We start from the raw sequence: 26,429 nt of genomic DNA, 5'->3' as shown, positions 1-26,429 counted from the left end.
TGTGTGTGTGAGTGAGTGTGTTTTCCCATAGATTTCCTCTATGAAACCTTTGCACCAACAGTCAGTTTACTTATTGTCTTCTCTTATTATTTAAAAGAAAGATTTAAGAAGATAAAAAGAGTGCTGTTAGGCAAGTTGTGTGATTTTGAAGTCAGTCAAAATAAAAAGAAACAAAACAAAAATCAAACAAATAAACAGAAAAAGCCCATCTAGACAAGAAAGCAGTGGGGGTGTATGTCCCAACTAATCAGCAGTAGTTAGAGAGGCTTAGACTGTTCTTGCTGACCTCTCTAGCACACTTCTGTATAGTTTCCCCCTCAGTTCTCAGTCCAGTTTTTTAACAAATCAGCCCCACCCCACCCATCGTCCCAAGTGGCAGTGCCCCTCCCAGATCCTTTATTCCAAAGAGACAACACTGGCATGGAACTGCATAAGTTCCCTGTCCTCCTAAACTGGAGGCATCAGCAAACATTAGGGTGGCACGTAAGGAGGTGGGGATCTGTATGGGGTCATGTTCTTGGGGCGAGATCCCTTGCCTTCCATGGGAGCAGAGAAAGGTGGTGGAGGCTGGTAAGGAGGAGCATTAGGATCCTCATCTTGTAGGGCTGTGTACTCTCCCAAAAGGTCCTGGTTTAACGGTGTGGTCTCTGGACTGGCCATATTAGGATACTCAGGTGGTGGGAGAGGAGGTTTCTCCTCTTGAAGGATAAGGGGCATACTGGATGATGGTGGGGGCTTGGAGTCATCCAGCTCGTCTGCAAAGATGATGGGCACTCCTTTCTTGATGAAAGTTGCTTGGTCCTCAATGGTAAGTTTGCCTTTTCGCTTCTTGCGGTAGCAGATCATGGCAATAATGCCAGCAATCAGCAAAATGGCAGCCACAACAACAGCTGGAATGACTGTATGCAAATAAACATCGTCTGTACTTTGTCGCCCTGAGCCCAATGGAGGCGTCACAGCAGCAGGTTCTGGCGTGGTGCTTTCACCTGGTGGTACAAACATGTAGTTTCGACAGCTTCCTGTGCCTTTGACAGTAATATCCAGTGGTTTGAACTCCGGTTCCATGGCTCTGTTGAACTCTGTAGTGGGTATGCCTTTAGGATCTGAAATCCTTGCACTCATAGCCTGGATCAGTTCCTTGGGGCATGGGTTTTGCTGGAGACTGCTATTAGTCCATTCTACAACAACTGAGCCCTTAGTGATATTTTTAAGTGTAACTGAGCTGCTGTTGCGATCACCCAATGAATAGGCCAATTTCTTGACAAGAAGAATCTTCTTCTGGACATCGTTGGTAATCATGCGTGGGTCTCCTTGGAAACGAGCAACAAACAGGACTGGCGGCTTATCATTGTTTCCCCATTGATTAACATGGACTTCAAAGGCATCAACTGCAGACAGACCACCTTTGTCAGTCGCATACATAAAGTATTCGTGTTTGCCAAATTGCTGTCGGTCTGGTAATCCATAGAGCAACTGACTTGTGCTATTAAACCGTATCCAAGAGTCTTCTCCGACCATATCACTGCGGTTTTTCCACAGGGTCAGCCTCAGCTTGTCTGTTGTTCCATCCTCCTTGTCAAAGAATGTATCTGATGGAATCTTGACTTCAAAGTATGTACCAACCCATGCATTCACCTGATCAATAGGGTTGCGCAGTTCTGGTTTAGTGTTAGTCATGTCAGGTAAAACAGATGATGGTGTCGTGCGTCGGGGAGGCTTGGGTGGGGGAGGCTTGGGTGTGGTAGTCTTACGCTGCCTTGGTGCAGGTGTGCTCTTGTCTCCCTTCTTGGATGGTTTCCTAGTTGTAGGTGTTGCTTGAGTTACAGATGGGCCAATATATATGGGCCTGGTCATTGTGGGCTGAATAGCAATAGTGCTGGTTGTGTCCATGATTCTTGTGGGCTGAGGAGGTCCTAATGTTGGTGTATGGGCAATTGGATCTCTGGTGCGAATCGTGGGCTTTACAGGTAAAGGTACGGGTCCTCGCACAGGTGGTGCAGAACTGTCTGAAGTGGGTGCAATAGAAGGTGATGTGGGAGTGGGTACAATGCGGATGGGGGGCTCAGGGTATGTAGTTGGGGGAAGAACAGAAGGGAGAGGGGTTGGGGTATTGTTGAGCTGCCGCCTCACCCTTTTAGGCACATGAGGTTTCTTGTTTGCTATGTGCCATCCCACTACTGGATACCCGAGCTGTGCTGACATGGTTCCCTCTTTCGCTGGAGTCTGAACACTACTGATATTAGGAACACTGCTTTGATCCAGAGCACATCCAAGTTTCCAGGACAGAAGAGCTCCATTCTCTACAACCTTTTTGGCATTCCCTGGCCCAGCCATGAAGGCAGACATGTCAAACAAGCGGTTGTTGACAACAGGTAGGATTTTCATGTGCTGGAGCCCCACCTTTGAAAACTTTTTCATTTTGGATAAAAGCTCCACTCTCTGTTTGGAGGTCATTTTGGTTAGGTCAGCATCCAAAATGACTGTGAGCACAGTCACAGGCTCTTCATTACCACAGACAAAAGGCTGAACGTCATTGCTTGCTGCCTGAATTGCTAACTGAATAGGATCAGTGTCAGCATGCTCCTCTGGATGTACCTCAATAGAGAAGACATCAGGGCTGTGGGAGACCTGGCTACCATTAGAAATTGAGATGGATATGTAATGGACACCTTTGTCAGACTCCAATGGAAGGCCTTGAAGTGTGCTGCTGTCTGGATCCCAGTGTAGCCATGCTGGCAGGACATCTTTGCCTGCCTCAGTGATCTGCAATCAAGCAAAAGAATTGAGACAGTGACCATTAGGACCTCTGATGTTACCTCATCAAAAATAAGGCATGAGTGGAATGCTCTTGCTTTGTAAAGTGTCCCAACATACTGCAGGTTCCCACATGTTCAATGTCAGTTTCAAATGTGAGAGACTTTGAAGCTACCATAATGCCAATTAAAAATGCAGTGCAGTAAATGACAGAAATACAGTGATATCATCTCTTCCTCACTCAAAGATTGCATTACATAAGGATGCTCTACAAAGCAGCTGTGACTTCTTAAGCAAGGGGATATACAATTCTATTATGTGTCTTTTAAATGCACTTGTGAGGCAATAGATTACTGCAGTCTGAGATTTAGCCAGTTACACAGTTGGAGGAATGTTCAATGAGCCTTAACAGTCAGAAATTTGAAGTAATGTATCAGTGGGACATGTTGAAACATTAAAATAAACAAATTGCAGAACAAATGTAAAAATGCATCCTCCTCATTCAGATCCTTAATTTTGTGGTTAATAAATCATGTGTGATGAATTAGGTAGAGCTAGAGCTCCTGAGACAGATCAGTAATGGTCTCAACAGTATGCAGCTGTTATACAGGGAGTCTGAGCTACCACGCCAGGGTTTTTAATCTCATCCTTGAGCTTTGAGGCTTTTTAAAAGGTACACTCCCCTCCAGCACACCCCTCTGTACCTTTGAAGGCCTACACAAGACAGATTTTGACATCTATTGTCTGTGATTATTTTAAGTGATGTTGTTAGCCAGTGGATGTAGGCTACATCAGTATATAATCTTGAACACTTGTTCACAAGAAAGAGGTTAGTTCTTCAAGGCTATGTCTTATTGTGGTTCTAATTTATAATCTAGCTGATGAATATACACTAAATCATTATATATATATATATAACAAATCAAATTAAGACGGCACTGCGAAGTTGTCTGGAGGAGGGGAGAGTGGACGCGGCTTATGTGCACTGCAAGCTGCAAAGCCACATTGGACACGTCTGATTTCAAGTCGGCAGCATAGGATGTCACTGCAATGAAGAAAAGGAGTAAATAGGCTACCTATAGGCTACATTTGATGCCATGTAGGCTTAACCTTTTTTTTTTTTAGACAGGCTACAAATGTTACAGGTTAGAGATGTTTTGTAATAGCCTACATTTTAGCAGCTAATGTGAAGGTTTTGCTCAGTCATTACTGTTCGTTTTGCTTAATCATTACTGTTCGTTAAATAGTCAAAACGATTTGAGGTCCTTGTCATTCTTTTGTCAAACTAGGTGTAAATTTTATTTGTGTTTGTAACGTAGGCTGTTACTGAAACATGACCGGTAAGATTCGGTAAAATAAATTCTTTTCCGGACACCGGACCAGCAGAACAAATCCTAGCGGAGACCCTGACATATGTGTGTGTGCGCTTGTGTGTGTGTGCATATATATATATATATATGTATGTATGTATGTGTGTGTGTGTGTATGTGTGCGCGTGTGTGTGTGTGGGTATGTTAGGGCTGCCCCCTAATAGTTGACCAAACCGTTAGTCGACGAGAAGAGTCTTAGTCGACTACTAAGCTTTCACTGGTTGGTAAAAAAAACTCAAACTCCATTTGGGAGCTGCGCCTTGTCGTTAAAAAGTTACTAGACTATGTCGGGCAGGACATCATGCAAAGTGTGGGATCATGTGTAAAGAACAACCCCAAGAAGGTGACATGCAGACTCTGCATGCAAAGATTTGCCTATCGTTCGTTGACCTCATGACTTATAATCTGAATTTTGTAAGTAGCCTAATACGACAGAGTATTGTTGGTTGCTGTTTTTTTCTCGATATTTTACGATATTATTCTTGTAATATTTGACTTTTTTTTTCTTAGTTACGACTTTATTCTCATAATATTATGACCTTATTCTCAAAATCTCAGATTTTGCCTTCCTCAATGTGGCCCTAATACTCCACAGTAGCCTAACGTTATTATTCCATTATGCTAAATAATTAATGGCCTAATTGTGTGGCGGCCTGGGAGAACCCCCTGGATGTCACTGCCACTCAGATTCTTAAATCCCAATACTTTACTACGGTGTACAGTTCTTAAGAAAACAAATGGGATATTGTCTATTTTTAAGAGACTGTGTACATTATGTAGTGATGAAAGTCAGCTTTTTTGCTGTTAGGATTGTCATTAACAGGTGGCTCGCTTCATGCATGCGCTCGTAAAATTTATATTTTAAAGGCTCATTAATACGGTTTTGTATTTCTCTGTAGCCTAATGTAGCACAGTGTTAACAATGTTGCGTATAACATTCTTTCTCAGCCCTGGAACTCAAACCATTTTCTGATGTCCCAAAAATATATATTTAAATTATTAAATTAATATCATAAACGTGCAACGACTAGTTGGCTTGAACTGATGACTAGGCCTACTAGTCAGCTAGGAAAATATATATATAGGTCCGTTAGATCTGATCATTCAGGGCTATAGCACCAAATATTTTAAGCTCAGCCCTGAATATTTTCCCCCCGAAAAGGAGGTATTTATAGCGAAACAACAGACAAACTGTGTAACAGAGCCAAACTTGACTCACAGCATCCGAAGGAGGGGGGAGTAATCAAGCGCTGCACAGTGCACACAAAGTTGGAAGAGGCGCACTCCCCGATGAAAAGCTCCGGTTTTCTGAGCCCCAGGCTTAGCCCCTGATCTTTTCAATAGCTAGAAACACCCCTGTATGTATACATGTGAGTGTGTGTGTGTAATATAATATAATATTATATTATATTAAACATAGTGTGGGCCCCAGACAAAAACAGATATATTTTTTGAATGCTGAGTGGAAACTTTACAATCAATGGGGAGATGACTGTACATAATAAACTAAAAATGAACAGTTTGCAGCCCATCAAAAGTGATACATTTACACCGCACCTACAAATAGCGATGCATTCTTATTTTTCCTACAGCTATGGCTGTGTGTATGACTTTTCTAAATATGCAATTTTTATTAATTCCCTACCTTGAAGTTCAAAATCATAGTGTAGCCTATTGAATTCAGAAAATAAGTGACCACGAAATCTCCCCATAAAAAAAGGAAAACAGGAGGAACTTATCCGAAACCTGCGACTACAAAACCAAACTAAAGAAGAACATTAGCAACAAAACCACAGACAAAATCACCACTCTCACAAACATCTAGGCTAGTGAATGGTTTTCATACCAATGATTCATACTATCCACTTTCAAGGCAGCAATCCCCCTGCCAAAAGACAGGCCTTTTCCTGCAATAAAAAGGCAGCATAGCCACATGTTTCATATGGCTAAACAAACCTAAGAGTGAGCATCTCCTCTCTTGAGAGGCATCCATATCACAATCAAGTGAAGACTGAAGAGGAAAAATGTTCTCCTGTCATGAAGGAATTAGATGGAGAAATAAAAACCCCTTGGTGTAGGAAGAATAAAGGGTGCCATTGTTGTAGTGCACTTGTGGAAGAGCCTACAGAAAAAAGACCCCATTGTTATGGTGTGAAGACAGCTGAAAAGATAAGATTCATAGTTCTGAAGGAGTGGGTTCAGGCATGTCTTTGTGATATGAGGGTGCAATGGAGGCTGGGAAGGCAGAGGGGAATTGGCACAGTTGACTCTTTCCACTGGAAATTTTGAGGAAGAGCCCTTTATTTTGGCTGAATGTATGTTTATAAGGAACTGGTCTTCTAGCCACTTTTGTTGAGTTAAACATTTACATGATTCTGCTTACTTGGGGCTAGAAGTACAGCCTTGCAGAAGACTCTAAATAAAGGTGGGTGGATTTTGGAGAATAAGAAGTATAAGTGGGGAAAGAAAATCCATAAAAATACTGAAAGTGGAAACCGTGAATCTGACTCACGAGATTGCTGAATGTGGCCCACTTTTCCTCAGGACATTACAAGCACATATAGAACTCTTTTCTCGTCAGATCTAGGTGATGTCTTTTGGAGCTACTACAAAAGCAGAGTAATAGCAAACTTATTTTAGGTGACTAATCAAAATCTTCCTTTACTTTTATCCGATTAAGTCCTAAAATAAATTCAGCTGCTTGAGAAAAGGCACGATAATAAGAAACCTACTGGACAGAAATTTTGTTTATTCTGGTTAAAGCATTAAATTGCTGATCTGTGACAGCTGAAAGCTGACGTGTTTCTACCCAGAGGAAGAAAATGTGGAAAGCATGAAGGAGAAAATGAGAAGGGCAAAAGACCCTGGATCCATTGGATGAGTCAGGTGACTTGTAAGCTCCGTGTGCACCCCAGCATGTTACTGAAAAATTATATCATCAGTGAACTACACCCACTCAAGCATGACAGAAACAGTATCCACCCTCTCCTTCTTAAGCTATTTTAACTCTCCGAGATACTGCTGAATGAAATGGACTACATAAATTGAGATGGAAATGGTCAGAACACTGCTGTGCACCTTCGACTTCAAACTACACACTTTTTTGCTCTGCTTAGATCTATAAAAAGTTATCCATAATAGACAAAAGGAAGAGAAAGAGCTGAAAAATAAGTAAAAGCAAAGAGGTTATTAATGACAGAAATCCTCTGAGCTTCTCTTACAGAAACAATCACAAGGAGAACAGCCAAGGACACACACTTCTCAATCAGAAAACCCACACTAGTGCACTCTTGTGGACAGAAAGAGAACAACAGGAAGATTCAGAATAGTCAGTAGCCAACCACACAGAAACTAAGGACTCATATTCAGCAGGCTCAAAACGACTGATCTAAAAATGACTCAGACCCTCTCAGGGCGGCTAAAACGTCCTTCAAATAGACAGCACTGTGGTGGTGGTTGCTATGCTCAATATCTCATTTCAAAACGAACAAGGGTATATTAACCTGGAATGATTTACATCGGACCATACGCACAAAAGATGACTGGAACCTTCCTTTTTCTATCGGGGTTCAATAGCGCAAGTTTTCCATTGCTCTGAAGCGCTGGCTAATTAGATTTCAGTGCCAGTCTCTGGGTTAGGAAAGGGAGGGGTTGAGAGAATGAGGAAGAATCCCACCATCACAGGCTTGTATGAGAGCGCAGGAGGAGTGGAATACAGACACGGAGGAATGAAGACCAATTACAGAGCATTTTTTTTTAAACCCACATCAACTAGGACATAGAAAACAACAGGAACATCTGTCGCTATTTATCAGCACCCACAACATGTTTAAGTACTCATCAGTTGGTTTTGATGCAGGAAAATACCCCTCCCCCCCCCCCAAAAAAAATTCCACACCTACATTTCCAACCAGCTAAAAAGGGCAAGAGATCCAACAACACAAAACATACCTATTTCAGTGTCCTATAAGATGACTTTTGCTGAGACAGTTATGTCTCTGTTTCATAAGATCTGAAAATGATAATTCCAAAACCATGTGTTACAAGTTAACATGGCTCCACCAGTCAGAGCTAATGGACAGGGTGTAAGCCTGACTTCTTTTCTGATTTTGTAATTGAAGATGATAAAACATGGAAAAACCTACAGCTTATTACACAGTATTATGATGGTCACATTAGATAAGGCTTATAATAAAAATCAAATTAGGCAATGCAATTTGTACGAAACACATGTGCAAACACCACATTGTGTAACTGATCTTCACATTTAAAAGTAACTAAATCAGGTAAATGAAACCAGTGCAACAGAATCATAATTTTGCTTTTACAAATAACTAGAATGTGGGAGCTAAATTAATTTTGAAGAGGCGAGTGCAGCCAACTGATCAGTTTGAACTGGATATTTGTAAGGAACAGCTGTAGCCTAAAACTGCTTGGTGTTAGCACGCTTTGGTACAGCTGTCAGGGGAGATTTTCCAAATGTGCACAAAGGGCTTGTGGTTTCAACCTAAAAATGCGCTTGACAGGGCAGAAATGATCCTGTGAATATGGGATTACACACAGGCCTGAGAAACTCTTCCAGCCTTGACATGGCACAGACGATCTGAATGATAGAATTATGCACTTGGCCACGCTAAGGTCACATTTCACAGCCTCTACCAACGGATTTCAAAAAAGAAAGAGAGAAGGGAAAAAATTTTAAAAAACAAATAAACAAACAAACAAACAAAAAAACATATTTTGAGAGGAGGTTTCAAACTGATACTACATCTAACCTCACCTAGGGGTCATTCCCTGGACTACAAAAACAAATCCCAAATGTCACAAGTGTGGATCAGAATACAAAGGATACACAGATGAAAATGACTCCTTGAAGATTGCTAAGTTTAGAACTGAAAATCATAGCAAGTCATGCCAGCACATCTGACATTATAAACAAGTAGTTTGTTAAACTCGACTGTGAGCACAACTAACACCTGTAGGTTGGAACTGTGTGCAAAGAATGAAATATAAAGCCACTCAGCAACTTAGCATTCTTGAGCAGCACTTGCTTATCATGCATCCAGGGCACGTTTTTAAGTTGTATATTGTTATTAGAAGAACTAAGACATTTTAGAGTCTATGAGAAGGAAAGCAGGGAATAAGATTTGACTGGCAATGCCAGGGGCAATGTCACTTCCTCTTCTACAGTGAAAGTGCACTAACTAAGGAATGCAATTTAAGGGAACTCAAAATGGATGGTAGACAATATTTACAGTGCAGCTTTTGCATTAGTTGTTCTTGAACAAATATTTGGGTATAAGACCATACTGCAAAAACATGATAAGGAAAGGGCAATTCCTACACTCTGGAAAATCTTATGAGGAGTTATTCACCTTAACTGTGCTGATGGAGTCCTTTATTTTCATCGGGACTCTCATTTGGAACACCCGACCCACCACTGCCGAGGAGTCTGGGAAACCGGCGGGCTGTGACACGGCCGCTGCTGCCGAGGCCGCCTCCTGGAGGTCTGTGAGTACGGCGGAGTGCATGGAGGCCTCTAGATCCCCCAGAACCTCAAGCTGTCCCTGGGGCCAGACAGCCTGCGCCCTGTTCGCCACCAGCAGCAGCATCAACACCACAGTTCTGCCTGGCCACAGCATGGGGCAGCCTACTTCCCGGAACTCTCTTGGTTTATTGCGCATACTTGCTTTTGTTTCGCTCGCACAAACAAAAGAGGATGTCCAGTTGAGGGGGCAGCATAAACCCCACAGAGCCCCCCCCTCCCAAAAAAAAAAAAAAAATCCTCTTTTCAAAGCTTCTGCTCCTTCAGTGCTCTTCTTTTGTTCTCTTTGCCTGCCCTCTTCCCTCTCTTTTGTGAAGGTTCTTCAGTAGTTCTGAAATCCCATTGTTAAGGTTACCTCTGAGACCTGCTGAAAGAATAGAGAATTCATTATAGAACATTTCAATACCAATGGAAATAACGTTGTTGTAGCAATTAAAATAAGAGAAAATGACATTATAATTTTACTCAAAATTAGTTGGTTTTAGGTAAGTGCTGGATCAAATCAAATCTTTCATATCCTGCACACCAGCGCATCGCCGAAATCTGATTAATCCTCTCTAATTCTCCAAGCAGTTCTATGAACTCACTAAGCCACCACCCAGTTTATCCTGAAAACCCTAAAGCAGCATGACTTTCAGTGGACCGTCCACTGAAATGTACTGAGACAGGCGTCAGTCTACAATGACCAAGCAGCAGGAGGATTTCTAGGGGAGGAAAGATGAATGCATGCCTTTTCCATTGTCTCAGGGGAGGGGTGATGCTTGGGGGGTGCACTGAACCCAGGTTTGTTATTCATACAGGTCTTTCATGATGGAGAAGAAAAACCCCAGAACAGAAGAGTGGGGTGGCTTTCTAGGTTTGGGAGGGGCACAGTTCCACACAATACAGCTGATTTCCCCAGGGAACAGGCTATCTGGCTGGGGTTCAACAACACAAGCAAGAGTTAGGAACTGGGTCTCACATTCTTAAGAGATGTTCATACCCTGGCTAGGGGGAGAAAGTTTCCCCTTTGGGTGAGCCCAAAACAACTATCATCTCTCTCTGACTTGCCCACGTCTTGTTGCATTTCGTTCTCTTGGCTGCACCGACTGTTGTTCTAACCAAGACAAAACAATCAATCTGCTTATCTTTGAAGTCTGGTTTGTGTTAGGCAGCAACCAGACACCTGCTCAGCATAGGTTTCCTGTTACTGAATCAAACACACATGAACGCAAAGAAAATATCACTACTACTGGGAGAATAACAAGGCAAGGGTGAATTACAAGACAGGGGTTCTTTGAGGTTACAAACCGCAGGACATTTACTAAGTAAAAGATGATATAACAAAACAGAAGGATAAGAAATACTTAGAAGTTACTTGGAAGAGCAGCATTTTTCCATGTTGCTATGACACTGGCAATTAGTCAATGTATATTTGGGGTGTTGGTGTGCTCCTTTCAAACTGTGATCAAATGTCTTTGAAAAGTGAAGTTTATTCGTAAAACATATGAAGGTTGTAACTGTTGTCCTGGGCTGTCCCAGCTTGGTACTTCCTCTTATGAGACAGGGAACAAGGTGTGGCATGGAAAAGGCCCTGTTTAAAATGTTCCAATTCACACCCAGGAAAACACCCAGTACAAACTGATCTGATTTTTTTTTTTACCTCCACAGAATAAACGTCCAAGAAATTCTCTCCTGCCTTGAACTTGCCCATCACAGTTACTTTAGTTAAACCAGGGCTCTTGACTTGAAAAAAAAAAGCATGAACAAAAATGTCTATTGATTAACAAATAGCTTTCTAGATTCTGGCAAGAGCAATGAAAGCGGGTGGGGAGGGGGGTGGGATTCAAGGCCTTAGCTTTGGTGAAACCTTCTGTCGCTCCTCGTAGTGTTACAAGCCTGAATTCTGCAGGATGCCTTGAGCTCTATCACACATCACTGAAGCTGACAGGTATGACTGGAGGTACAGTAACTACTATGACCCCTTTCACCTCCTCGATTTCACAGCCCCTCTATTCAGCATCAACAATAAGCCTGATGGAACAGGGAGTGCCATCATGAAAGGAGTTCAAACCTTTCTTCAGTAGCAGATAAAGACATCCTTTCAGCACTCCAAAAAGTGAAGGCTGTTCACAAAAGGCAAAAGCCATCACCACATTCCTTTCTTGATCAGTCCGACACGAGGGCCCGGGTCGGGCTTGGAGCGCTCGACAGTGAAGCTCAAACCTTTCAACATGCAAACACAACCTGATCAGCCTCTGGAACAGGCTTCCTGATACCTCATCCCTAAGAAGAAGAAGAAGCTGCAGAACAAGGGGGGGGGGGTGTCAATTCACCAAAAGAGGGCAAATCAAAGGGGTGGGGGGGGGGGGGGGGGTGCAGTGTAGGACTAATGCCTAAGCATTACTACAGAGGGCCATTGTAAAGAAGCAGTCCACGGACTACTAAGAGATTAAAGAGGGAGGTAGGTCAGGAATGGGGGAGTACACAGCAACCCCTGAAAATAAGTTTGTTGGAGACAGGGTTCTGGCAGGGACACAACTCTTTCCCTTAGCACCATGGTGACATCCTTTGTCCATCATGCACTGGGGACTGCCGCTATTGGACAGGATAAAAAAGACTGTGAGTCACACTCAGACTGTGTGAAAACATTCAACTCTGAGCTAATCATTCAACCAGCATTTACTTTGTACCTTTATTTATAGCAATTGTCCTCACAAATAAAGATTAAAAAGAAAAGTTTTGTGCCCCACATCTCTGCACAATTTTATGCCTGAAAGTCAATTCGTAAAGCAATCTCAAGCAAGAACTAATGCAGACTTTATGACCACAACCACATTTAGGGGACTAGTAAAAAGAAAGATTACAGGCTTAATACAGTTAGATGGTTGAATTTAAGAACAAAATGGTGAAATGATTAAAAAAAGTTTCTTACAAAACTCCTACACTGAGTCATTCCACTTACAGTGAGAAATAAAGGCACTGAAATCCAGCATCATTTGAACTGTTAAAAGTCTGAAGTACACTTATAAACAAAGATATCCCACTCAAGCCCAGGTTTAAAGAGGTGAATTAACGTTTACTTTGTTCCATTCCGCACAATATGCACAGCCTTTACACTATCTCACAACGTACTGAAAGAGTTAGACTACTGAAGAGGACAAAGGTTGGCTTAACAGAGACAATACCTATCAGCTGAATTTTAGACAGTATGTTCCGCCTTCCGCAAGGTTTTCTTACATAAAACCATGAAAAACAGAAAAGAAAGAGGCTTCACTAGGATTGATATCTGCCTCTCAGCTAAATTCGAATTGCCAATTACCTCTGCAGTCTGAAACGAGAAAAAAGAATACCAGGGTTGTTTTTGCTTGTTTTAGTGTGATATTCATACTACAGTGAATTATGATTGAACTTCAGAAAAGCAAATGCTGGAATAAGTCCATCTTGAACATGTGACTACACCTCTTAAAGACCTTGTCTGCTTTGGGATAGTTAATAAAGAATAAGCACAGAATGGGCCGTCATATCCTTCTTACAATTTAAAAAATCTTGTCATTTTTATCACTTCAACTCTTTCTTGGAACTGAGGTCCCAAACTACAGCTCGAAAATACAGTCAATGATGGTGTTATTTAAGGAGCATCATGTACTTGACTAAAATGATAATGCATGACACTGTGGTAAACCACATGTGTTTGGAGATTAAATGAACATTAGAGCCGAACAAGTGACATCGCTTCAGGACTCGGAATGACCATAATGCAAATGGTTATTTTTTCCCCCATGGCTTTCCTTTTTATAGCGTTGTTTACACCCTCGGCTGGGTCAGGGGTTGTTACCACACTCCTAATTTGGTGAGCCAAAGTCAGGGTTGTTCTCACTGTGAAATGATGCAGTGCTGTGATTAATGATGTTCTAACACTGCCGTTGCAACGTATGAGCAGTCTGCCTGGATGTCGCAGCCCTGGAACTTCTCCAGCGTCCAATAAGAAGAGTTGTCCCGTCGTCTTAGCTCCGGTCAGTTCCCTGCTGCCCTTCAACACCGCCCCCCTCCATGCCCCCCACCCTTCACCGCAGACACACAGCTGATCCTTCTATTAATGGAAACGACAGGGCATGAAGACAAGAGGATAGAGGCTTTCTAAAACGGTCGCATTCTCAAGTGAAGAGGCTCGGCCAGCGTGGCGACAGGGTGAAGCCGTCCGTCACCGGAGAAGCAAAACTAGGCGCGGGTTAGTCACAAGAAACTCACTGATTTAAAGGAAATTTTGCTCAGACTAGGGACTCTTTATACAGGACCCTCCATCATAGAGTGTGTGTATGTGTGTGTGCGCTCGTATAGTGGAGCGTATCATGTCAAGGAGCTTAACGGGTAATTCTTGAACACTTCAGTGAGTCAGTGAATTGCGAGAGAGGCCACAGGACAGAACAGTGTGCGAGTAAAGCTCATATTGGAAAAAAAAAAGGGGGAAAGAAATATAAAAATAAAGAATGAAAGAAAACAAATAAATCAGTCCAGCGGGGGGACAAACCAGTGTGTGCTGGAAAAAGAAAAACTCAGGGTCAGGTTCTTTTTAAAATGAAATGCCTCTTCAAACGCACAGGTCTCAGCATGCCTGCAAAGAGCAAATATGAACCGGACGACCAAACGGTAATCTTGACACTCGAGTAAGGGGTGTGGTGTTGGTCCTGACCCCACACACATACCAGCAACAATGGGAAGCTTTTACTCCCATGGCTTGTCGCAATGGCCTCAGGATCTTCTGTTACAAAGCGCACCTGCAGCCAGATGAAAATATATTAAGTAGGCTGTCTCTGAATAGATCAGGTTTCTATTACATCAACCTACGCATTTCTCACTCAGGGTTCAAAAACACACTGGGCTAGTCAGATGAGAAATGCCATCTAACAATAGCCTTACTTAGGAATTAAATGTAGCCTAGGTTTATAGTTGATAGCTTACTTGAGGGATTCTGTCTTCGCCCTAAGCTGTGAAATAAAAAAAAAAAAAAAGACAGCTTTCAGTAGTACTTTAAGTATCTCCGATGTGTTTTCAATTTGAGGCAAAGAAAAATTAACTGTGGGAAACAATCATGGGAATAGTGTTTCTTCCCAAACACGGCAGAACATGTGTCCACTTTGATTAGAGCTCTGTACAGTCAGCTGTCAGCTCTTTCTTTCTGAGAGTTACAGCTCACGTGGGGCTCAGCTCTGCTTTCTCTGCTGAAGCTCTTCAGATCTCTGTAATTATAACACTGCAACACTGCAAGAAAAAAAAAAATTAAACCAAGATGAGGGAAAAATGCAATTATTGTTAAACCCCCTGAAATCTGTAGGTAGTTCGTATAATTACATTGGACTAAAATTAGAATCCTTTACGTTCACTTTCCAACCTGTCTCTCCAGGGCACTTATTAAGAAGATATTGTTACTAAGACGGACACATCCAGCCCAGATTAGGACACTGGAAATGATTAAGGAAAACGAGCTGGGAGCTAGGAATACAGAGTGCAGCCCAGGTTTAATAGCTAAACTGCTTTACCACACTTCCAATTTCTCCTTAAAATAACTCAGAGACTTCCCTCTAGGTAAACTAAGATCCTAACGGTCCTATTGCAACAAAATCTGAAATAATCTCCTTAAATGCACAAGACAAATTGTAGCCACAACCTTCACAGACACAAAAAAGAGGGAGCAGAATTAAAGACACATCTCTGATAGAGTTACTGAACATTTTCAAATCTAGTAAAAAAAGAAAAGTAGAGTGCCTTTGCAGCCCTTGTAATTACACCTCATGATCAGAATTAAACAAATTCACACTCACTATATCTAAACCTGCTTACCTAACAACAGTCCAAACAAATACTGAATGCAATGAAAACTGCACCTCAGCTACAACTGAAATAATATCTGGCTGATATTTTAATAGGTACCAAAATAAAATAATACACCCAGCACTGTGTGCAACAAGCCAGCTATTCTAGAAGGCAAGATCAGACAGTCCTCATCTTTGGTGAAGACCACCAGTGACTCCTCCATGTTAGAGCAGACAGACAGCTGGGGGCAGCTGGTAGAGGACAAGGATGACAGCTGGCATTGCAAACTCCCCCAACACATCACAGCAGGCCTCCCTACCCAACAAACACCCAGCAGACACACCCCAACTGCTGTCTAATGCATTTCTCCACCCCTCCACCGATAACAGCCCCCTAAAGGGAAAAAAAACACCCTTACTTAACTTTCAAAGCACAAAAATCCTGGCTACCCATTCACTGCTTTACAACCACAACCCACACCCCCCACCTGCACGCCACCCCCAGCAAACTCCACCCTTGCCCCTCGTAATTAAAGGGGAACCTGCAACACCACAGAAGGCGGCAGCTGACATCAGGTCTCCCTCAAATACTTTTCGGAGCACCGTTTGCTTAAAGCAAGTGGCCAGAGATGCATGGTGTACACAGTGAGGGAATCCAGATGAACTCACAGCCACACAGGTCCTTCATCACTAAGTCTCCAGGCTCTTGTCGCTAAATTCTCTTCTCACTTTCTTATCATGGGCTAGTCTATAAATACACAGCCTGTCCTACACCCCACCCCACCCCCCTTCAAGCACAGCCCTTTCTCTTCCACATATCTGGACAGAAATAGTTCTCACAAGGTCAAAGCTAAAGTGCCAGACTGTGGTTGATGCCTTATCTACAAAACAATATTAACAAAAGATAAACTGCGGAAATGAATGATGGTGCAAACAGCAATGGAAACGTATTTCTTTAGGTAAAAAAAGGAGAAAAAAAAAAAAAACAAACAAATAAAAGGACACAGGGCTTGATATGATAAGGATCGTTCAAGGACAAAAGAAAATACGAATTAAGTGCTCTTTCATTTCTGGGAAAACGCCCCCCCCCCCCCCCCCCCCCCCCCAAAAGAAAGAAGAAGACAGAAAAAAAGAGAAAAAAAAGTCAATGTGCAAGTGTAAGATGAACCCTCCTGTGAATACAGCAGATTCGCACAAAAGAGGCAGGGGAGAGAGTGACTTAGTGATCCTGTGAATTAGCTGTCCATCCGACGCTGAGAAAATGCAGGAACGTTGGACTGAGGAGACTAAATGCTCCAGGCTATCTTGCATTCAAGACACTGATCTGGGGGCTGGTGGAGGGGGGGGGGGGGGACTTGTTCTCTGGTGTGCCAGAAGCAAAGGAGGGAGGGTGCTAATCTGCAGTAGCAGGATGGAGAAAGCAGCTTGCCACGTTTCCTTGGGGCAAGGGGATGACAATGGCATTCAGCACATGTACAACAACCTGGGAGAGATAGCTCTCTTTCTCTTTTTGAATCCTGCTGGGCCTGAGACTGTACAAAATACTACACTGGGTCATCCAATCCAGATCCTGTTGCTGACAGAGAGAGAGAGAGAGAGAGAGAGAGAGAGAGAGAGAGAGAACTCTGAAAGGGGGATGGGTAACAGAGCTGTAAGACTAGTTGAAGGACTGCTCTTCAAAGAGAATCTCAGTTTGCTCTGAACAAACTGCAGTACGGTGTTCTAAAAGGCAAGGTAATCTATTTTCCCTCTTGGTGATGTTTGATGACACACATATCAATGCTGTGATGTTTCTGGCCGCCAAAACAACACTACACTTCCAAAGGTGGGGCTATACATGCCGTCCGTGGCACTGAGCTATCTTTACCCACGCGCATTTTAACAGAGGCATAAACATTAAGCATGTGTCAGCCCACAAAAAAAGAAACACATCTGCTTTTCTCATCACCAAGGATGGGGTAGGGAACAATTACTATCACTGTTGCTTCTGTCAGTAAAACGGGAGTTTGCGGTATGAGTGACAGACATCAATACTTCCCTGTTTAAAGTGTGAAAAACCATAATGCATTAAAACCATAATGCCACAGGTTGTCTCTTGCTACTACTAGGTAATTCTGCAAGCTCACAAGAAAGTAAATCAGCCCTTCACTTTTAGATATTAGACAATCAAGAAAAAAACAAAATAAAAAGAAAATGGACAATCAAAATAAATTCAAAAAGAGACCACCACCATTTCTAGCTTTGTTTTTAGAACACTGTGGTACAGCCTGAGAATTGTGAGTTGAGTACTGAGTATGCCTGCTTCCTTTTTTTCAGATGGGGACCTTATGTGATATCCAAATTGCTTACGCTCTTACAATTGACATATGCAACAACTCGCTGTTTTCCACCGCAAACCTGACAGTCACCACAAATCAGAAAGTCCAGGTATCAGGCCTATATCCAGTTGGGGGAAGAGCTGTGACTTTCTGAAATTTCAGCATGATTGAAGTTACTCAGTCATGCCACAGAAAAACGTAAAGCTCTCTTCAGTGCTGGACAATAACCGCACAGCGTTATTGTTAGACAGTTGTTGCATATTTCACAAAGCTGAGACATTAATAAAACAAAGAGAACTTTCTTTCAGAGAATATCTGGGAACAACTACGCATTGAGATGACCGTTACCGAGCAGACTGTGAATGCCACAGTGGTTGTGTGTAAAACAGACATTACAGTACACTGAAAATAAAACGGCATAAAAATGTTAATCAAACCTTGTCTTAAATTTTATACAACATGGCACAGATACTACTGAGGACACAACAGATGATGGCAATGCAGTTGTTTTTCTGTTTTTGTTTTTTTCCCCGGTCTTCACACAGTATAAATTTCCTATCCAGTCTCTTAAGTGGAACATTGCAGAATCTCTTTCAGAAGCATATCAAAATTCACCACACCCAGGCCATCAAAATAAGATCTCCACAATGGATTCATGAGAAATATACTTTCCCTTCTGCAATCTTAGCAATTAACCTAATTTTCCTGCATTCTCAGCTTAATGCTTAACAACTGCATTCCTGTCCAACTGAATAATCATGGCAAAATCTTGTCTGAATAAGGTGAGAAATTCTGGCACAGTCCTGGCTGTGACACATGGCGATTTGAACAATGTGCAACATCATTAGAGAGAGGACTTCACACCCGCTTAGCCAAACTATCAGAAACCTCTATGTTGACAAAATGGCAGCTGCTGTTTCTACACTAGGACACTGTAGAACCTGCTGCTAGGGGGGAAAAAAAAATCCTTTTGCTCTTTTGGTTATTGGTTGTTTGAGAGTCTTGGTGCACCAGGGTGAGATGAATTAGCTGCTGGTGGACTCAAATAGCAGGAACAATGTCCTTCATTCAAATTTAAAGACACTGCCTAGCGTGAAAACAGGCAGCAATGTTTAACTGTGAGAAGTAGCACGGCCGCGTTCTCTAGTTTCCTCATTACACTGTGGCCTTCTGTATTTACTAGGTCAGTGCTTTTCAGCGCTACGGGCCAGGTGGAGGACTTCATCGTTTGCTGGCCTCAAATATAGCCCTTCGTTCGACTTTCTCTCTGCCGTCTCGAATGCAGAGCCGATTCCGCAGCTAACATCCAGTCATCAAAGGCCGTGAGAAAGCACACGTGTTCGAGCCGCTGAGAATTTGGTTTCAGGGGTCACTAAATTTTCAGGACTGCCCGAGTGCATAAGCCTTATCTAGTGATTGCCCTGCCTAGTGCACCACAACCAAATACAGGAAGTCAGCTGCATCAGCCTGGAAACAATAGCAATTGTTTTTCCACCTCTCGATAAGAACTCCACGTAATTAGCTTCAGTATGCCTTTTTCTCCACTCTATAAACCTGCAGTCAAATTAAGTCTTTTTTTAACTGAACAAAGGCAAAGACCACCACTATGGCACGGATCTTACATGTTTAAACAAATCACGGCATGGTATCAAAGGAAAAAAAAAAAATATCAATCTTCTCCCTCTGCTACAGTAAACGTAGACGAAAAGAGCTCAGAAAAAAAAGAAAAAAAAGGGAAAAAAAAAAACATTAACCACCGAGATTAGTAAGATGTACTTCTCTCTCTATATTGAGAAATCAAAAGGTTTGAAGAAGGGAGGAAACAGACCCTGCAGTGCTACCGCACAACTTTTCCACCCACATGTGTAGAGCCAGGCATTGTAGCAAAAGTAAATTGATTGCCTTCAGATTGCACAAAAGTGGACGAAGCACACAGCACATGGCCTGAATATCAAACCCCGTAGGATGTCATACCCATCTCTCAATCTGCATTGCTGATTTCAATTGCCAATAAAACTGTCTCGGCAGGAGACTTAGGCAAATGTGAAATATGTCAATTCAGTGTGATTTTTTTTCAACTCCCTCACGTTCATAGACAGATACACTCATTTCACTGTATTACTTTAAAAGCAAGAACAAGCAAATGATCAGTATTCATTTAACTTAATTTGATTTAGCTTTGTGGTAGATGGAGACTGTACAACAAATTGACAGGATCTACATTTTAATGGAATATGGGATGAGGAAAATACTTCTCTAACAAGGACATGGACATTTCTCTTACAGTCTCCTCCACTAGTTTTAGGAAATGCAAAGAACAAGATTTGGGGACAAGGATAAAATACAAATTCATAATTTATGTCAGCACCTTAAGGAGATACAAAAACCATGATCAGGCTTTCAAACTAGATTATAGCACAGCATAGTATACAGACATCAAAACACTGGTAAATCATTCATCAACCAAAGCAGGCTTAAATTATTAACTATACATAGAACAATTAACCAAATGGAACAAACAACAAAAGGCGATCTTCTGGGAGACTATGTGACAGAAATAAGACTACTTGTAATTTGTTGCACAATGCTAATGTTACTTTCCCTAATATTTGTTAGTCTGATCTGTTAAGTAGCCTGATTGCAGGAGGCCACTGTCTGCGTCTGGGTTCACCACAGGCGAAGCAAAGTCCAGATACACCACAGCAGACACTCATTCACTCCAGGAAAAAAAAGGCCAATTTATGGAGAGGTCAAAGAGCACCTAAAACCACTTGCTGGGTTGGGAAAATCAACTCCTCCATCCATGGGGCTGTTGAGCACAAATTGGTTTCGGCAAACATTAATTGGTGCAGTCTACAACTGTGCTCTCAAAAGAGAGTGTTTAAGATGGCCTACTACCAATCATCCGACCATTATACGAGACGTGATAAGACAATATAGGAAAGCAATTTGTTTGTTGCATTTATACAAGATTGTAATTTTGCATTGGATGCCAGCTTTAAATTCAAGCTGGCACTTTCCCAGAGATGATATGTCTACATCTCCAAGACACTGCACCAACATCCTATGCCCCATTAAGCTCTCTCTCAGTTTACTGCCTAAGCAGAACATTCAATCTTTTCCTTGAAGTATGTCACTTTTGCTTTTTCATCACATGAAACTATCAGTCAAGGCAACATCTTTATGCTGCCCAAAGGAAATAGCATATACAGTTCACACAAAAGACAGTTTTGGGAAAGAGTGAGATGATCTTTACCTCACAGATCTTAACATTCCGGCTTTTCAAAAAGAATTTCATTCCCGCATTGTTCAAATAGTATACAGAGGCAGAGCAGCAAGGCTGTTAGTGTAGTCACAGCTGCGTTTCTTCTAGCCTGCCAAGACACAGTTTTGGCTAGAGCAGAAGAAGACTCTAACACAGACTTTAGTTTTGGTTGCCTGTGTCTCCAACAAGAGGCAATCCAGACTTCTGTAAATCACAGCTGGAGCTGATGTTGATTCTGCCACAACAGCGAAAGCATATGACCTTTGCTTGTTTTCGACCACAAGCAATCGTTAGCAAGCTTTTCAAAGGCTTTCATTTTCTTTTTTAAACACTTATCATTCATTCATAGGTGATTCGTTGATACGGGAAAAAAGAAGAAATCAATCGTTCCCCAACAGACAGCTTTTCCAGAAAAATCACCACATTTTGATTGATTTTGAATTGATCTGGAATATTCTCAGAGGATAAACTGCCTGACAAATTCTAGATCACTCTTGTCTTTGGAGAGAGCAAGGGAGGAGGAAATCACTATAAGAATGTCAGTCAGGTATTGTGACCAACGTGGTTATTTGCCCATATCAGTGAGGATCATGAGGAGTGCTGAGTCCATACACCATTAGCCTAGATTGATTCATTACAATCAATTGGTCTTAATAATGTACTGAATTACCTGGCCTCAAGAATGTGTTTTTATTTTTCAGAACAGAATTACCTCGACATTGCAGATCTTACAAACAAAGAAAATACTTTTGTGGCTACTCTGGATACATCTTTTCAATCCATGCTTTCTCCTGCTTTAGTTTGCTTATTGAACATTGCCTCAATAACAAGACCTAAAACCGTGACTAGCAACACATAAATTCTTTCACAGCCTGCCAGGCAAAATATTTTCACGCAGATATGCATAGCCTATAACTTTAACTGGATCACTCTCCTGATTCAGGGACTGAATATACATATGTATCTTTTAATATTATCTCTACTAAAAACAAAAAAATAAAGGGCGGGGGGGGGGGGGGGGGGGGTGTAGTCAAAAAGGGCAGTCTTTTTTAGTTTCATTTAATAACCTTGCCTTACACCAGTTTGCCCTTTCCTTTAGTTTAAGCGACAAAAGCAAATTTATCTTGGGCCTTGCTCTTAAAAAGATAACATTGCAAGCTTGTTATTTGGCACTCCTATAAAACCCCTCCCAGGAAACTGTCACAGACAAAACAATGGCACAAAAACATGTCTGCAGACCAAACCCTCCAAAAGCAGATATCAGGCCACATCTGCTCCATGTGTATTTTACTATCAGTGTGGAAATAAAAAGGGAGTTGCTCACCAGAGCGCAGAACTGTCTCTTTTTACGAATACTTCAATACGAACGCGTCTCTTTCCTTAATCCACTTATAACTCTTAAAGTTCTATCATTTTATAATTCTCAAACTGCCTGAATAAAATGTTGATTGAGATCCAAGGAGCCTTCAAATTAACTGCTACTACTCAGACACCACAACACACTATTTTTTAGGAAGGGAAAAAAAAAAAAAAGACTAGAATGACAAAAAGTATCATGAATAATAAATTAATGAGTGTGCGATAAGGGAGGTACAGTCTGCGTTTTGTGTAAATATTTGCAAAACAATTTGTGATCAGAGGACATAAACAGCTAGGTCCATGTTCACTCAAAACTGTTATAAACAAAATGTAATTCACCCTCTGTTTGAGTGTCTTTAGATTTACAGAGGCTTAAATGGTCATGCAGACTAAATGCTAATCTGTAGTTCCTGAATTTTAGCCTATGAGTTACCGGTCGAAGACAGCAAGTCTTCAGACATGATGAAGCTACTGTAGTAAAACTCATCGTGCTGTTAAAGCACATGAGATGCCTCTGAATGCCCCTTTACTGAACAGCCCTCGCGACGCAGAACCTCGGGTTATTTACAAGCAGCACGAAGGAAATCTAGGTTAGGCTGCAATTGAAGTGTGAACTATTGCACACTGCTGCGCTACAGCAGACAGTGCCTCAAAAGGATGTAACAGCTCATAAGAAAATAAACAAGACTGCGTGGATGTGTGTATATATATGTGTGAGTGTGTGTGCGCGCGCATGTTTGGTGTGTGTGTGTGTGTGTGTACGTGAATAAAGAACTCTTTGTGTAGTATATGCATCAGATCTCTGTTTGCTTGCTTACAGTATTGTTTAATCTCAAATCCAACCATTTCTTGGGCTTCTATGTCCCTTTAAGAGGATGGCTTTTGTGGTATAGTTTGGTCTGTGCTTCATCTCTTCTGTTTATGATTTTGATTTGACCTCTACTGTTTCAAGGGATCTGTGCATGAAGGGATGGCATAATCCCAGTTAAAGTCTATCCATGAAAAAACAAATCTGATAAACACGCAAATTATTACTCGCAGTTTTCACTAGCTTGTGCATCGGAAGTCACTTACAGGAAAGAGAGCCCCATATTTTGCAAATCTATTTTTAACATTGAGCTGAAGTGAAGTCATGCCGCTATATATAGACTAGGCCTTGGCAAGGCCACATGGGCATGGATTACCCCCCTTCCCCCATTTTTTAGGTGGTGGATTTTTAAATGCCACACACATACTCCCATTCGTTCAAGGGGAGCTCAGGAAGTAGAGCCGAACAGTTGATTTGCTGCATTATTTTGTGTGATTCACAGCTAATAAGGTAAACAGTGCTAAGTGTAAAAAGTCACTGTCAGAAAATGCCCCCTTGGGTGTAATAACTGAATTTCCACCTGAAATTTCCTTGTGCCTCCCCAAAAATAACAGACACAAAGACACAGAGAGAGAGAAAGAGAGAGACATTTGTGTGCAGTAGTGCTAATACACGAACAAATGAACATGCAATTACAGAGGCAAGCGAGTTGTTTTCAGGGGCAAAACAAATCAATGACACTTGAGAACTGCTTTAGTACAACAGACTACACACACGTGCAGAAATAGAGCCACACCTTCCCATACCATCATAATTAAACTGACAGCAACAATGTACTCGTAATACCACATTTAATTACTGTAACATTAGCACACTAGTTCAAAAATAGCACAAAGATGCATGTTCAAAGAATCACATCTTTAAATGACATTGAAAACCTATTAGACAACTCACAGCCAAGGAGGCATGTTTCTCCATTGTGTCACACATCTGAAATAAAAAAAAAGGGGGGGTGGGGGGGTGCAGTCTCCGCCCACATGTTAATATTGAGGAAAAGAAAAAAATCTACCAGTCAGTTATAGCCTATGCTTAAATATCTTAGTTTTATGTACTGAAGAAAAGCCTGCATCTCCATTTCAGAGAGGCACTACAAACTGGCTAAAACTTAATGTGCTCCATTCACAAAACTCATATCTATGTTGGCACAGGCCCACATGTGCTTGTGTTAAATTTGTCTTAGCTTAACAAAACTTGGTAGCAATGTTAAACAGTATGCTGCGAGAAAAAATGTACTTAAAAAATCTGAGCGCCACAACATCTTGGGGAAAAAACGGATAGATTTACATCTCAAATGTGCCTTTTGATATCCGGATCTAAAATTAAAAAAAAAAAAAAAAAAAAAAACACTCACTGATGAGACAGAATTAAGGGTGATGCAGCGACACATTTTAAGGCAGAGAGCCGGAAGAAGCTTTTTGCTCTAGAGCAGGACAGGCGAACCTCCAGTCCACATGAAAGGTTTTAAAACGTCTCCATGGAGAGCAAGACGTGAGAAACATGATAAAAAGCCTTTACATGCCAAATTACACATTGTTATAGTTAAGTCTGTGTCGTCTGTTTTAGCGTCAATGCTGCACACACGAGGACGGCTGCTAATGTTCCCATCCTGTCATTTTCTGAACAACGTTACTAACTGGACTGTTGCCTCCTGGCTGGCTGTCTGTATGTCGGTCTGTTGGTCTCTCAGTCTCTCTTTCTCTCTCTCACACACACACACGTTGCGAAGAATAAATACAAGGAAACAAACGAATACTCCTATTTCTATTTGTCACCTACTCGTTTTATTGAACTAGAGTAAGTACTGATGCCTGTAACTGAACTACTATTAAAAATTGCTCAGCGCTGAAAAAACGACTTTGTTTAATAGTACAATTAAAAATCACAAGTTAATACTTCTATATGAGGTGTAACTTGGCCATTCCAAAGGTATGTGGAGTGAGCAGTTAAGTTAACTTCAGTGGGCAAAAACCATTTCCATTAAAGAATCCCGCCTCGAAAACAACAGAACACCGGTGTTCTCATCCATATCGACCCAGTATTCCTTTTAATTAATTCTCACTTGTGACCCTGTAAAACTGCACCAACGAAACAAACATGCTAACATGGCACCAAAGTCCGTCTTGTACGGCAACCATCAAATTATTTTCTAATAACGTGACTTCACCGATATGAACACCCTCTCCGAGTCGGTTCTGTTCTAACCTTACTTTGCTTTGTCAGCAAGGATCATAATAAAACGACAAAACTAACAGCAAGGACTACTAACAATTAAAATATAACACAGAGTAAATAGGCAAATGAATGATATGTGTTAAGTACAAACTTGCGTTATTTTTAGTATCGGAATACACATCTCAAATGCACCTGTTTGAGAAGCCGGAAAACAGCAGGCTACAATGTGCTTGCTAGCTTCCCAGCTAGCTAGCTGGACAGCGGGTTTGGAAAAGCCAGCCAGCTAGCTTAACACCAGACATCGGCTTCTGCCACTAAAGCTTCCTTAAGTGTTAAATATAAACCACTTGTGTCTGACCTTACCTGTTTCCATAACCTGAATTCACATTTTGTAGCGGCACTATTTCTATTTCATGTCACTACAATTTCAGTAGTTTTGTGATACGAATCCACCGAGAAAAGACGAAGGGAATCTCGCTCTCTCCTTGAATTTTCTCCCCAGATCTACAAATTGAACACTTTCACTGACAGAAGCGAGTCTCCAGTCTCGATTAGTCGATCCAAGAGACTGTAATGCCTAACACAAGATAAGAAACATTCCTCACACAATTTTGATATTTTAAAATCTAATGAAAACAAACAAACGAACAAACTGACCGTCCCAAAAGTCGAATGGTATTCCTTCAATGATTCTTCACTGACAAAAGCAAAAATGTGTCTGCACCGATGAAAGAGGCTCCTGTTGGTAGTCGTATAACCCTGTCACAACAACGCTGGCTGGTTTCCCTCTGATTTCCTTGGGGCTGAGTCCTCGCTAGCTGTCTCGATTCGTTTCAACCTCACCAACCAGGAAGATTGTTATGTAGCTGTTCGTGAGACTTCAGCGCAGCAGTTTGGTTAAATCCACCACTTTTAATTCAGTAACATTCCCGAGTTACGGTGTTTGATTAGGAGTCCTACTTGAGTTCTTTCTGACGGTCAATATC

The 26,429-nt window shown here is 41.6% G+C and overlaps 1 protein-coding gene across 4 annotated transcripts; it reads right to left on the bottom strand.

Moving 5' to 3' along the window:
• Positions 1 to 26,429, bottom strand: dag1 (dystroglycan 1). 4 transcript variants are annotated; one of them, XM_030777690.1, is made up of 3 exons: positions 26,101 to 26,429; positions 9,500 to 10,036; positions 1 to 2,763 (listed from the first exon to the last, which is right to left on the bottom strand). In XM_030777690.1, exons 2-3 carry the CDS (start codon positions 9,806 to 9,808, stop codon positions 472 to 474), a joined length of 2,601 nt encoding a protein of 866 aa, XP_030633550.1. In that variant the 5' UTR covers positions 9,809 to 10,036; positions 26,101 to 26,429; the 3' UTR covers positions 1 to 471. The 4 variants fall into 4 exon arrangements, with proteins under 4 accessions (XP_030633550.1, XP_030633552.1, XP_030633551.1 ...); XM_030777692.1 differs by having other exon boundaries at positions 9,500 to 10,033; XM_030777691.1 differs by lacking the exon at positions 26,101 to 26,429 and adding an exon at positions 25,807 to 25,893.

This window comes from Chanos chanos, chromosome 6 (assembly GCF_902362185.1).
Source record: "Chanos chanos chromosome 6, fChaCha1.1, whole genome shotgun sequence".
In the NCBI taxonomy this organism is placed as follows: domain Eukaryota; kingdom Metazoa; phylum Chordata; class Actinopteri; order Gonorynchiformes; family Chanidae; genus Chanos; species Chanos chanos.
The sequence above is the reverse complement of the archived record's forward strand: the minus strand, read 5'-3'. Positions and strand labels throughout refer to the sequence as shown.

Bases quoted from the DNA above. Each gene is read 5' to 3' on its own strand.
- dag1 (XM_030777690.1), bottom strand. From the start codon at position 9,808: ATGCGCAATAAACCAAGAGAGTTCCGGGAAGTAGGCTGCCCCATGCTG. The intron at 2,764-9,499 runs GTGAATAACTCC...GCTTGATTGCAG, and splicing joins ACTCCATCAGCACAGTTAAG to ATCACTGAGGCAGGCAAAGA.